This window comes from Megalobrama amblycephala, linkage group LG24 (assembly GCF_018812025.1).
Source record: "Megalobrama amblycephala isolate DHTTF-2021 linkage group LG24, ASM1881202v1, whole genome shotgun sequence".
NCBI lineage: Eukaryota > Metazoa > Chordata > Actinopteri > Cypriniformes > Xenocyprididae > Megalobrama > Megalobrama amblycephala.
The window spans coordinates 6,066,417-6,080,517 of NC_063067.1; the positions used below are offsets into that span (position 1 = coordinate 6,066,417).

The 14,101-nt window shown below is 37.8% G+C and overlaps 1 protein-coding gene across 2 annotated transcripts in view; it reads right to left on the bottom strand.

Moving 5' to 3' along the window:
* Nucleotides 1–14,101, bottom strand: part of scube3 (signal peptide, CUB domain, EGF-like 3) — a 124,595-nt gene that overhangs the window by 23,010 nt on the left and 87,484 nt on the right. For both annotated transcript variants that reach the window (XM_048178192.1, XM_048178191.1), the window contains 2 exons: nucleotides 11,437–11,562; nucleotides 2,428–2,544 (listed from right to left, as the gene is read on the bottom strand). In XM_048178192.1, coding sequence (XP_048034149.1) covers nucleotides 2,428–2,544; nucleotides 11,437–11,562 — 243 coding nt within the window. The remainder of the gene's footprint in view (nucleotides 1–2,427; nucleotides 2,545–11,436; nucleotides 11,563–14,101) is intronic.

A 14,101-nucleotide genomic window follows, 5' to 3' on the forward strand; every position in this document is an offset into this window, starting at 1 on the left:
ACTAAATTCAAAGGGAAAATTGTATTTTTTACTCACCCTGGTGTCGACCTAATGCCATATGCCCTTCTGTCTTTTTAAGATCAAAAATTGAGAATTTATTAAAAAGTGTCTATATAATGGCAGTGAACTGCGGCCAGCATCAATCTTTTTAAAATCGAAACAAAAGCATCACAGAATGATCCCATGCAACACATGTATATTCCAAGTGTTCTGAAGGTATATGCTAGGTTTTGGTGAAAATCACACTGAAATTTAATGTATTATTTAACAAAAACCCTGACCTTGGCTGTTGGTCTTCTGTGTTCACTCCGACTCGCCCAGAAAATCAAGATTAACAAAACACAAAATGAAATACAATCCAATACAATCCATGTACTCTGAGGTGAATATATCCATTTTGTTCATCACAAAATTTTTTTTATCGCATTCACGTCTGTCATTCTGCTTTTTTTGGGGATTTCTAGGTGTTGTGTTTTTATGTTGCATATTTATTAATCTTGATTTTCTGGGCAAGTCAGAGTGAACACAGAAGACCAACGGCCAAGGTGAGGGTTTTTGTTAAATAATACATTAAATTTCAGTTTGTTTTTCACCAAACCCTATCGTATACCCCCAGAACACTTGGAATATACAGCACGTGTCACATGGGATCATTCTGTGATGCTTTTGTTTCTATTTTCATAAGCTTGATGCAGGTTGCCATTATATGGATGAGAAAAGAATGACATACTGCATTAAAACAACACCAGGGTGAATAAATGATGACTTAATTTTCATAACTATCCCTTTAAGAATGTTTAGATATTTGTATTGGAAAGCAAGACAAAAATACTGAGGAAGAAAACTGCATTTTGCAGTGTATGAGACTTTCAAGAGACCTTCATCTTGACCATCCAAAAGTAATAAGTATCAGTTATTTCAGAGATATAACTGCAAATATCTCTGTTACTTGCTTTTTATCTAGTTAAGTGCCTTAAACCAACCTCTGAATATCTTTTAAAGATTTGTTCAGGGTCCAGGGACTTTGTTCAGGGACTGCTGCCTGAGGAAACTAAAGAGCATTTATATGGGAAAGTCTCAGTTTTCATTGGATGTGTTTGCCCAAGATCCTAACAAGTAGAGTTAGTCGGTCTACCAACATGAGTTTCCTATAAGAAGTTTCTCTACACTGCAAAAAGTTCTTCCTTAGTATTTTTGTCTTGTTTTCCAGTACAAATATCTAATTGTTCTTAAATCAAGATATATTTACTTGAGGAACCAAAAGATGTTGGATAACTTTTTAGATAAGTTAAGTGAATTTACGCTTTAATTTTAAAGTTTATTTTTCAGACATTTTAAAGTGTTAAATTAAAACTTAAAGGTGCCATCAAATTGAAAATTGAATTTACCTCGGCATAGTTGAATAACAAGAGTTCAGTACATGGAAATGACATATGGTGAGTCTCAAACTCCATTGTTTCCTCCTTCTTATATAAATCTCATTTGTTTAAAAGACCTCCGAAGAACAGGTGAATCTCAACATAACACCAACAGTTACGTAACAGTCGGGATCATTAATATGTACGCCACCAATATTTGCATATGCCAGCCCATGATCGAGGCATTACATAAGGGCAGGCAGTATTAACGTCTGGATCTGTGCACAGCTAAATCATCAGACTAGGTAAGCAAGCAAGGACAATAGCGAAAAATGGCAGATGGAGCAATAATAACTGACATGATCCATGATATCATGATATTTTTAGTGATATTTGTAAATTGTCTTTCTAAATGTTTCGTTAGCATGTTGCTAATGTACTGTTACATGTGGTTAAAGTTACCATCATTTCTTACTGTATTCACGGAGACAAGAGCCGTCGCTATTTTCATTATTAAACACTTGCAGTCTGTATAATTCATAAACACAACTTCATTCTTTATAAATCTCTCCAACAGTGTAGCATTAGCCATTAGCCACGGAGCACTATCAAACTCATTCAGAATCAAATGTAAACATCCAAATAAATACTGTACTTACTCGATTAGACATGCTGCATGACGAACACTTTGTAAAGATCCATTTTGAGGGTTATATTAGTTGTGTGAACTTTGTTTATGCAACGATAGAGTCGAGAGCTCAGGAGGGGGCGGAGAGTGCGAGCAATTAAAGGGGCTGCAGCCTGAATCGGCGCATTTCTAATTATGCCCCAAAATAGGCAGTTAAAAAATGAATTAAAAAAAATCTATGGGGTATTTTGAGCTGAAACTTCACAGACACATTCAGGGGACACCTTACACTTATATTATATCTTGTAAAAAAACGTTCAATGGTACCTTTAATATCTTAAGCTATTTTGCTTTTCAAGTAAATATATCATGATTTAAGAATGTTTAGATATTCTTGAAACACAGAAACTCTCAATAAAAACCCCATAATGCATCACGTACCTCCGCAGTGAGCCACGCCGTAGAGGACGTAACCTTTGTGGCAGTAGCACTGGAAACTTCCAGGTGAGTTGACACATGTGTGGTCACAGGTCCGGTCAAATGAGCACTCGTCTGTATCTGCAGAAACATCAAACGCAAGCACTTTCATTCACATAACTGTTGAATTCACACCGTAGCGTGGAAAATTTTTAAGCCCTCAAAACATCAGACCGGTAGCCACAATGAACAGTACCATGTGGCGTCCTTCCCCTCAACTCCATCTGATGTCAATCATTTCAGTGTAATCCCCAATTTAGGCCTTAATAAACCCTCTGCTGTTCATTAACACACATTACCTGGCTAGAGCCAAGGTATTTAAACCCCTCATCCTTATTTCCTCAGAACATATGGAAATTATTTACTCTTAAACGCTCCCCCGTCTGCTGTATTAAGGCATGTGTCATAACTTAAGACCGTTTCGGGTTGGTCTCTGGATTTCGTTGACTGCCACCTCACTCATTACTGCAGAAGTTCCCTGTTCACCTCATCTATGTCTAGGTGAATCCCATGAAAAAATGTCTTGGTCATATTCCAAAATTGCATATTTTTTAATGATAGCGGCTGGCACTGATGCAAAGTTGTAGTCTATGCGTGTGAATGAGTTAACAAGGTTAACTCAAGTTTATTAACAAGCCTTTAGCGTTTTGGCAGATCAGTTCAGGCCACATTGTCCTCAAGTTAAAGTACCTCCAAGTGTGGAACCAAGAAGCAGCTTCATCAGTCTTGAGGCTTGAGAAAGCGCAGCTTCATGAATGAAGGTTACACAATCAATACATGCCCCAGAAACTCTTGTTCAATCTAACAAATCACCTCGCTGGTGTCTGCACTGTTTCTTGCCTTTGGTGAACATCAGTTCTGGGATTGGATGTGACTGCAGTGGGGCTGATATCACTCAACTGCTCAGTTGGAGAATAACTTTGAAGGACTTTATAGACTCCACAGGCAAAAATAAATAACCCCACATGCTTCGTCTGATTAGGAGACTCAAAACTGCTTGCCTGGATTTAGTGTATAAAGTCAGATTTCACTTGTTTTCCAAAGGCAACTGAAGGCAAACAACACCCTTGACCGGCATGAACTTCTAAGAGGTTTAATTTATGCATTTGGGCAGTTGAAATGACATGTCAAGCTGTATCAATCAATAGCTGTGGGGATTTAAACTTACAGTATGCACGAAACTGGAATATCACATAAACATTTGCAAATAAAGCAGCGTTTCCATCCCATCTGTTCAACAGAACAAAACCGTCACTGCCTGGGAAATTAGCACAAAATATCTGTAATAAAAATGGAAGTTGCTGCAATCGGGGAAACCACTGTGGCTCTTTTTCCTACATCATAAATGACTTGCGTCTTAAGGTGATGATACACAGGGCAACTATTTGAGCAATGTTGCCAGGCAATGTTGCCGAGCAATGTTGCTTAGGCACCTTCCCATGGAGAACAGGCAACACATTTCTATCTGGATATTTTAGATCAAAATTTGATGCCCATTCTCAATGGGAAAGTTCCCAAGCAACATCGCTTGGCAACATTGCCTGGAAAATTTCTCAAAAAGCTGTCCCGTGTATCATCACCTTCAGAGCGTGCAAACAAAATGCTATAAATGCTGTGCTCATGTTTGGGAACACAGTCGTGTAGAGTTGGGGGACTCGGACTCAAGTACAACTTTTCACGGACTTAGATTTGTCACAGACTCGGATGCATTTTTACTCTGATTCAAGCATTTACGACTCAAAAAATGTTTCGAGTCTAGGGATTCAGTGAAAGATGCTGGGGGACCGTTGATGGAATTGTCACTGGCCAGACTGGGTCAGTACTGCTTTCTGTGCATACACACTCACGCAAATCGCCTATCAGTCAGCGTGCGAATGCTGAATTAAGTTCTCTTTCTCGTCTTATTGTGCTTCTACACACTCAAAATGCCAGTCTCAGTGAGTATTTACGTAAACACAGTCAGTTATGTCTTAAGTGAATGTAAACAGTTGGGAGAAAATCAGATGTGTCAGTATATTGGATCTGCGCATTAGATCTTAAAGTGACAACAGCCAAATAAACCTGCTGCCATCTGTGTAATTGATGATAATCAAACAAAAAAAGAAAAAGAGAGAATGATTCAATGGTCTTGACTGAATTCATACAGTGAATATGTTATTTAATTTGTGGCAGCGGCTGCTGTTTGCACTAAGTAAAAATAGAATATTTTCTTAGCAATGGATGTTATTTACACTAAGAGACAATATTGATATATTCTAATTACACTATAAAAGCAGCAGTTCTTTGCAACAAGTGCAAATAGTTGTTAAGATGCTATTTATACTTGTTATAAGTAGTGGCAGATATTGTTTGCACCTCAGTATTGTTGTAAACTAACATGATGCAATAATAACAGAGTGTAAATTATTATATTTATTAAAATTATTAAATGGATGCCACCTTTTTGGGACAATAAAGCCGTCCCTACCCCTAACCCTACTCGATAAATACTTTATTATTGAACACTCGTTAGGCACTTTATTTCCATTTTTCAAATATTTTCATAATTTTATGATGCCTTTCCGATCTGATATGTGATGGGAAAAAGGAGAAGAGCGAGTTCGGCAAAAGGTGGATTTGAACTTGGGTTGATCGCGCCATATTCTCTAAAGCCTACGCCACTGCAGTCGTTAACTGGCGCGCTTTTTTAATGTGGCATTGGTGGGTGGACTTAGTGTAAATAGCTTTTGCCATCAACACAGGCTATTTACACTCAGTGTAAATAGACAGTAAATTTTTTTTTGTGCATTTATTACATTATTACATTTCTGTAGTAGCCTATAATATAGACCCACATGAAAAAAAATGGTTTATTTCATTTGTATTTTTGATTAATATATTTATTTGTCCTTTTGCTTATAATAGACTGATAGATTGTTTACCTGTGTTCAGTAAACTTGAGAATAGTTAGGCTTGTATTAGTTTCTGCTGTGGTAAAGGAATTAGTTTCTTAAAACATGGTGCCAGCTTCTAGTTTCAAAGAAAAATAAATCATAAATGCATTGAAAAATGAAACAGTTTTGAGTTGGCCCTGAGTAATGGAAATGACCTTTATGCACAGTGCATGCCATTGTAAAGACTGTAGCCTGTCCCCTCACAGCCTCATTTTCATCCACAAAAAAAAAATTCAATATGGCATCTACCCTGACTAAGGTCTAACAACCTGTCATATAAAACCAAACAGAATGCACAGCCTCAAACAGAGAGAAAAGAGGTGCATTTTCAGCTCTTCAGGTCCCAGTAGGCCATTCAGCATCCCAAAATGTGCATAAAATAGGTGGATGGAAACATAGCTAGCGTGACATGCTATACTTCATATAAAACTATTTGAAACAACATTTTTCATGTGTCCAGACTTTGGTAGCGTCATTAAAAAGTGACTAGAAATAGTGACCAGTTATAGCACCTAAAACTGATTGGTGATTGAAATGTTCATGTTATTTGTCAACTACACAATTATAATCTTACCTGCTTCAGAGCACCAGATTTAAAACAACAGGTGTTGAATGTAAAAAATAAAAACTTTTTGAAGGTCAGGCTGTGTTGCTAAGATGCCAGAAATCTTATTTTTAGAGCGTTTGGGCGTTAGTATGTGAGGTCTGACAGCAGGTGTGTGTACGCGCAGCGCCGCATTCTCTTATTCTTTTATCACCGCATTTCAGCTCTCTGTGCTAAGTGGGTACCATGAAAAAAAATGAAAAACAGAAAGGGCAAAATTGAGGGGGGTTAGTTATACTGGAAATATTAACAAGATTTTCTGAAGAAAATGTGAGTGCTTGCCTGTACAAACCCACCACCATGATGCCAAAAATGATTTTCCTCCTCAGTTTTTTGCCTTGTTTTCCAGTACAAATATCTAACAAGATACATTGTTTGTTTTCTGAAAAATGTATCAAAATTAAGTGACTTTACAAGAAAAAATATCTGCTTATGGGGTAAGAAAAATAACTTGTTTAAGCAATACATTGTAGTAAATGTTATATAAATATACATGACGTGACTTGACTGGAGAAACGAACTGCAGATCTGGTGCAAACATCCACATCGCTATGATCAGATGCTTTCTTAAAGGGTTAGTTCACCCAAAAATTAAAAAATTATCCCATGAATTTCTCACCCTCAAGCCATCCTAGATGTATATCTTCTTTTAGACAAACACAATTGGAGATATATCTAAAAATATCCTGGCTCTTCCAAGCTTTATAATGGCAGTGAAGGGAGGAGAGGTGCGATTTTGAAGCCCAAAAAAATGCATCCATGCATCATACATATTAACTTTTTTCTATTAAGTGCGATGAACTTTCAGTAATATTTGAGTGAAATGAACTCATTTCATTTAGTAAATTTCACTGTTCGGTTTTGAGCAATAGCAATGGCAATAGTCTCAGCAAGCACCACTAACCAAGAAAAATGAGTGAGATATTCTGACTTTTTCACCCCTATAGACATAGGCATGCAGGTCTCACTTAATCTCACAGTTTGAAACAATGGCATTGTGAGAGTAAAATGACAGCTGGTCTGTTTAAAGAGCGCAGATAGGGGCTTTATCAGCAAACTCCCACCTCAAAAACACTGGGGATCTGATAACACCTCCCCCTAAACACACTTCAGAAACCTCTTAAGCGGCCAAAAGAATGTCTCCAGCCTTTCTTAGAGGTGTTGAAGGACAAGTCCCGTCCCCGCTGATGGTCTTTAGGTTGATGACAGCAGGGGAACACTGAGGCTGTTAATCCTGAGATAGAGCAGATATTCTGTTTACACGTTTCACCCACAGCATTCACTCAGCGGCAGAGGCTCAGCCTCTCATTTCCTCACGAAGGATACACATAGACAGCTATGCAATCTGATTTGTAGCTGAAGGGCTGATGGAATGATTATTTTGCAAGAAAAATGCACAACAGGTTATACATTCTCCCAGCCTAAAGGGATTTTCTTGTTTCTTTTTCCAACTATACATGCTCTGCCATTCATCGAGAGCTTTTACACTGCAAAACATGATTTTCTTCCTTGTTTTCTAGTACAAATATCTAAACATTCTTAAAGGATTAGTTCACTTCAGAATTAAAATTTCCTGATAATTTACTCATCCCCATGTCATCCAAGATGTCCATGTCTTTATTTCTTGAGTTTAAAAGAAATTTCAGGATTTTTCACCATATAGTGGACTTCAACAGTTACCAAAGGGTTGAAGGTCCAAATTGCAGTTTCAGTGCAGCTTCAAAGGTGTTACATAGTCACATTGGAAAGGTCACTCGTGATGAAGTACTGAAAAAGTCCATCTCATTTTCTCCTCCAACTTTAAAATCGTCCGACATAATTGTTTTACCTTTTTTTGTTAAGGGCATTTGACTTAGTCTTTGCACGTTTGTTCTGTAAACACTTGCTTGGTACTTCTGCCAAGTGCTGTGCGTGATCTATTGACGATGCCCAAATTAATGAACACAGATAAAACTGGATAATTTCCATAATGACCAATGCAATCTACCAAGAGCAGCAGAAATTAGCATCATGCTTTTTTGGGGCAGTAAATAATGGCGCAAATACCAGTAAATTGACTAGCACAAACCTTAGTAAATCACCTTGCATGATTCAAATGTTGCATCTGAAAGGGAAACTTCTATAAATGCATATTTAATAAGGTCAGTCGCAAAAATTACTGTCTATGCCTTTTCAGTGCTAATTTTTCACTGTGTGTCTTTAGTAAATCCTGACAGTATTTTTTAGGGCCAGATTTACTAAGCACTTATGTCACCACAAACCCTCTTTTGCCATAAAAAAAAAAAAAAAAAAAAAAAAAAAGCGCTGAATAGGCGTGGACAGGGCTATTTTTGCGGCTGACCTGCATATGCATTTGTAGGAGTTTCCCTTTCAGACGCAAATATTTTTGGAAGTATTTAAATTGATTTACTAAGGTTTGCGCTAGTCAATTTACTTGTATTTGCACCATTATTTACCGCCCCCAAAAAGCATGACGCTAATTTGCACTGCTCTTGGTAGATTGCGTTGGTCATTATGGAAATGATCCAGCTGAATCTGTGTTCACACGTAGAACTTTCCACTCCTATCGGCACTTTTTTGAAATTGCGCTTTCAAGCTAATTTGCCCTGTTTAGCAAATCTGGCTCTTAGTATTCAATAATACTTTTCAGTTTGATGAGAACTAAACTTGAAATGAATGATGACACTATTGTCTGCTTTGAGCTGCTTTATAGCTGAATGTGTTTCATAATTGATGAATTTTGCAACATTTGATCTTTTTTTCAACACACTCTTATTGAACTGAATTAATCAACACTTGAGCTGAATAATGGCACTATTGTCTTCTGTAGAGCTGCTTTACAGCAGAATTGAATTCTGTTTGCATCACTGATCGTTATGTTCCTGTTCATTACTGTAAAGCTGATTTGAAACAATATGTATTGTATGAAGCACTATATACTTAAAGGTGACTTGACATGCTAAAGTACTTAAGGTAAGTGATTTGAACAAACTTCTAACCCTAAGTATGAGCAAAAATAAGCTGCTGATATAAACCAGCAAATGCCAGACAATTCTGGTTCTCCCAGTTCTGGAGGCTATTGTACATGAGGGCAAAAGGTCATGGTCAATTTCCATAATGACCAATGCAATCTACTAAGAGCAGCAGAGATGAGCATCATGCTTTTTTGGGGCAGTAAATAATGGCGCAAATACCAGTAAATTGACTAGCACAAACCTTAGTAAATCACCTTGCGTGATTCAAATGTTGCATCTGAAAGGGAAACTTCTATAAATGCATATTTAATAAGGTCAGTCGCAAAAATTACTGTCTATGCCTTTTCAGTGCTAATTTTTCACTGTGTGTCTTTAGTAAATCCTGACAGTATTTTTTAGGGCCAGATTTACTAAGCACTTATGTCACCACAAACCCTCTTTTGCCATAAAAAAAAAATAAAATAAAAAATAGCGCTGAATAGGCGTGGACAGGGCTATTTTTGCGGCTGACCTGCATATGCATTTGTAGGAGTTTCCCTTTCAGACGCAAACATTTTTGGAAGTATTTAAATTGATTTACTAAGGTTTGCGCTAGTCAATTTACTTGTATTTGCACCATTATTTACCGCCCCCAAAAAGCATGACGCTAATTTGCACTGCTCTTGGTAGATTGCGTTGGTCATTATGGAAATGATCCAGCTGAATCTGTGTTCACACGTAGAACTTTCCACTCCTATCGGCACTTTTTTTGAAATTGCGCTTTCATGCTAATTTGCCCTGTTTAGCAAATCTGGCTCTTAGTATTCAATAATACTTTTCAGTTTGATGAGAACTAAACTTGAAATGAATGATGACACTATTGTCTGCTTTGAGCTGCTTTATAGCTGAATGTGTTTCATAATTGATGAATTTTGCAACATTTGATCTTTTTTTCAACACACTGTTATTGAACTGAATTAATCAACACTTGAGCTGAATAATGGCACTATTGTCTTCTGTAGAGCTGCTTTACAGCAGAATTGAATTCTGTTTGCATCACTGATCGTTATGTTCCTGTTCATTACTGTAAAGCTGATTTGAAACAATATGTATTGTATGAAGCACTATATACTTAAAGGTGACTTGACATGCTAAAGTACTGATATAAAGTAGTGATATAAACCAGCAAATGCCAGACAATTCTGGTTCTCCCAGTTCTGGAGGCTATTGTAGATGAGGGCAAAAGGTCATGGATTATTTTATCACTGGACATTTTGACATTCCTTACAACAATGGTTAGGGCATGTTAAGCGACAGGAGGAGATGCCCTCCCTGCCCCGCAGACGCCCGCACACGGGCAGTCAAAGTGCTGAGCACAGACCGTTCCCACACTCACCCAGTCTGAAAAACAGGAACAACTGGGAGAAGAGGACATCGGCTCTGTTTAAGAAGATGTTACAACTTTAAGTGACAGACAACATGGAATCAAAATGTATGATTTTACTTAATGGTCCTGGTCATGTAGGAATTATTTATATATACACTTTCACATTTCTGTTAATATCATTTACATTTGTATTAACTAAGGTTAACAAAGATTAATAAGTACTGTAGCAAATGTATTGCTCACTGTTAGTAAATGCATTAACCAATGTTAACTAATAGAATCTTATTGCATTACAATACCAAGTGGTATTTGTTTTAAAATATAATAGTTATATTTATAGATATACCAATATATCACAGAGACCAATAGTCGATTATTCAGAACGATATCTGCCTATACTGATAGTTTGAAAAATCTCTCCGAACTTATGCAATAAACTAAACTATACTAGGAAGTCTCTCATTTAGAGGTAAAATTGTCAACAGAGCCTAAATTACTATATTCAAATGCTACTTATTTTCTATGATAAGAATAATAATATATATAATAATTACTAGAGGTGTGACGGGATCCCGTGCCACGAGAGTAAGGCAAGATAACTGACAAGACCATAGCGGAGGATTCGTTGCACAACAGAGCCTAGCGTCTGACAAATGACTTATCTTGTAGAATGCGCACTATGTTCGTCTTAGAAATGGTGGTACTGATGCTGTAATGAGATGAACAGAAGGCTATACTGAGCAGCAGAATAGACAGACATCAAACCATCTTTTCCAGAAATGTTCCCAGGCCGGGTGTTTGCAATAGTGTCGATCGATGGGTACATTTTAAGACCAGCGAGGGGACTCAGGATCGGAGTAGTGCGTTTATGAAGACTGGCAGAGTAGTATTACCTTAAATGTTCTCTGAGGGATTGCTCCTGTATTAACACCAAGCTTTCCTGACCAAACTATCTACCAGCTCATAAACTTCATAAACCCTGCAGGTTCACAAACAATCTGCCCACAGTATCACTGAGAACTGTCTCTTCACATTTAATTTAGTGAGGTTTATTCTTCAAACATAATGACATATCATTTTCCTTGTCTAGTATACCTAGGCACGTCCTCTCATCTTTGGTCAGAAGTTTGTATCCTTTCTTGCAGCTGCATTCGAAGCTGCCCACCGTGTTTCTACACAGATGGTCACACCCTCCGTTGTTCATGCGGCATTCATCAATGTCTGTAATGAGAGAGAGAGAGAGAGAGAGAGAGAGAGTTTGGAATGAACGCTGGGTAGTTTGAGCAAATACACATGCACAGGATTAGTTCAATTTACCATGATTCAAACCAGGAGGGGAGGATGAATGTGAAATTATAAAAAGGTAAAAGGGGTGATTGACCGCAAATATGAGAGATTTGTCTGGGCTTAAACTATCAGCTCACTTCTTTTTTATAGGAATGTACACAAAATGGAGGACCTTTTAACACACTTTACAATAAGGTCTCATATGTTAACATTATATTAGCTATTAATATATAACATATTAATATATGCTAACGCGTATATTACACATGCTGTAAAATAAAGTGTGACTGCTAATTTTGCTTCACTCACCATAATATTTACCAGAGAAATGCACTTTATTTTCTAAAGCAGCATATGAGTCCAATTATGAAGTTTTTGATATTAAACAGTTGCACAACCACTCCTCTATAATCTGAAATGATTACATCTGCATTTACACATTTGGCAAAGGCTTTTATCCAAAGCGAATTACATTGCATTCAAGGAATACTGAAAAAAATGATGTTCTTCCTCAGTATTTTTGTCTTGTTTTCCAGTACAATTAACTAAACATTCTTTAATCGAGATAAATTTTCACAAGATCTAAGTCTGGTGTCCCAGAATGTGTCTGTGAAGTTTCAGCTCAAAATACCCCACAGATCATTTATTATAGCTTGTCAAATTTGCCCCTATTTCGGTGTGAACAAAAACATGCAGTTTTTGTGTGTGTCCCTTTAAATGCAAATGAGCTCCTGCTCCCCGCCCCCTTTCCAGAACAGGGCGGAGCTTTAACAGCTCAACAACAACAAAGCTGGAGAATCTCACGCAGCCAAAATGAGGATTGTCAGTAACGGTGTTCAGCCTTACATTGTTCAAACCGGAGTCGACACTGATGGAGAGACTCAGGAAGAAGTTACAACTTTTAGAAAGAAACTGGACGTTTCTGAATGGTTAGTGGATAAATTTATGTAGTTGCTGTGGAGTTGATTCAACTCATCCACTAGCATGTGCCGTCATGTTAATCTTTTGTGCAAATCCAGCGTTGAATTGACCCTCGTTTGTGAAGCAGTCCAGCGTAAAATGACGTCAACAACACTCTACTACAACAACTCTTCCTCTTCTCTAAAGCAGCCCAACATGGCCTCACCCCCTTTGTTGTGTGTTCTCGGGGGCGGGGTTTATGTAAATTTTAGGGTTTGTGATGTCACCAACCCAAGAGGAACCTAGTTGTAGTCCCTACCAGCCGTTTGTTGTAGTTCTTAAAAAGCAGTTACTGTAAAAGAAAATATCTCCTTTTGCATTGAACTTTGAGAGTCGTAACTTTGCAGATGTTGTTTATGCTCAAACAGCAACATTACACACTAACTAAAGTTTAAAAAGTGAAATCATAATCAACCATCCCTTTAAGAAAAGTAATGTTTTCTGAAAAGTGCCTTAAACAACAGAAAAATCTGCCAATTGGGGTCAGAAAAATGTAGGGCTGCCCCCTAATAGTCGACTAAACAAGGTTTAAGACCAAAGTATATAGAGAAGTGAGAAAATGGGGGAAGCGGGCAGACATGAGAGGAGAATAAGAGAAAGGGAAGATGAGCTCTCCGAATGGATTGTGCCGGACACACATGGAGTGAATGTGCGTCTGCTGGAACATTCTAGACCTCACGGGGCTCCAACAGGAGGAAGTCTTTCAGGATCACGTCTCCGCTGGTCTGTTCTCTCCGAATTGGGGATCAATATATCATCAGCTTCTCCTGCTCTCCACAGGCTTTGATTGAGCTGCGCTGGATGTTTCTGATTACAGCTGAATCATCTGAGTAAATGAGGCGTTCATCTCAGAGAGAGGCTGCATCATCTGGATAAAATAACGGCATTAGGAGCAGAAGAAAACGCTCCTTCTCTCGCTCTGGGCCCGTGTCTTCTCGTGCCAGTGCTGTCTGGGGATGTTTTTCTTTGTTTCTTCTACAGCAGAACTAATAAAACTCAATGTTCTTTTATCGGTCTTGTTAGCGTAACGTTATGAGCGCTAGAGGCGACACAGGCTCCCAGTCTTGGCCGAAACAACCACTTCCAGTTGCTCTTCGCCTTTTTATACTTCTTAAACTCTTTTGTGTTCTCCCACATTTATTCGTCGAGCACTTCTTGATTTTCTTGAGTATTAATTCGTTCATATACACTTATTACAATCAAGAGGTACGCAGAGATTTTTTTTTTTTTAACATTAGTTAACTACATCAGTTAACATAACTGATCATTGTTAGTTCATGTTTGGTTAGACATTAACTAATGGGGATTTACTGTAAAATGATACCGATTGTGATGTTCATAATGCCAAAATGGATCTGACTTTGCTGCCAATCTTCATCATCAATAGTTGGAAATGTCAAACAGAAATATGTAGAGGATGCTAACAACCTTTAAACGCAGAAGCGCTGCCATTTTGATGGTTTTTATGTGACGTCAAAACGGTCAAGTGAAAGAAGTCTGAGCTTTCATGAAC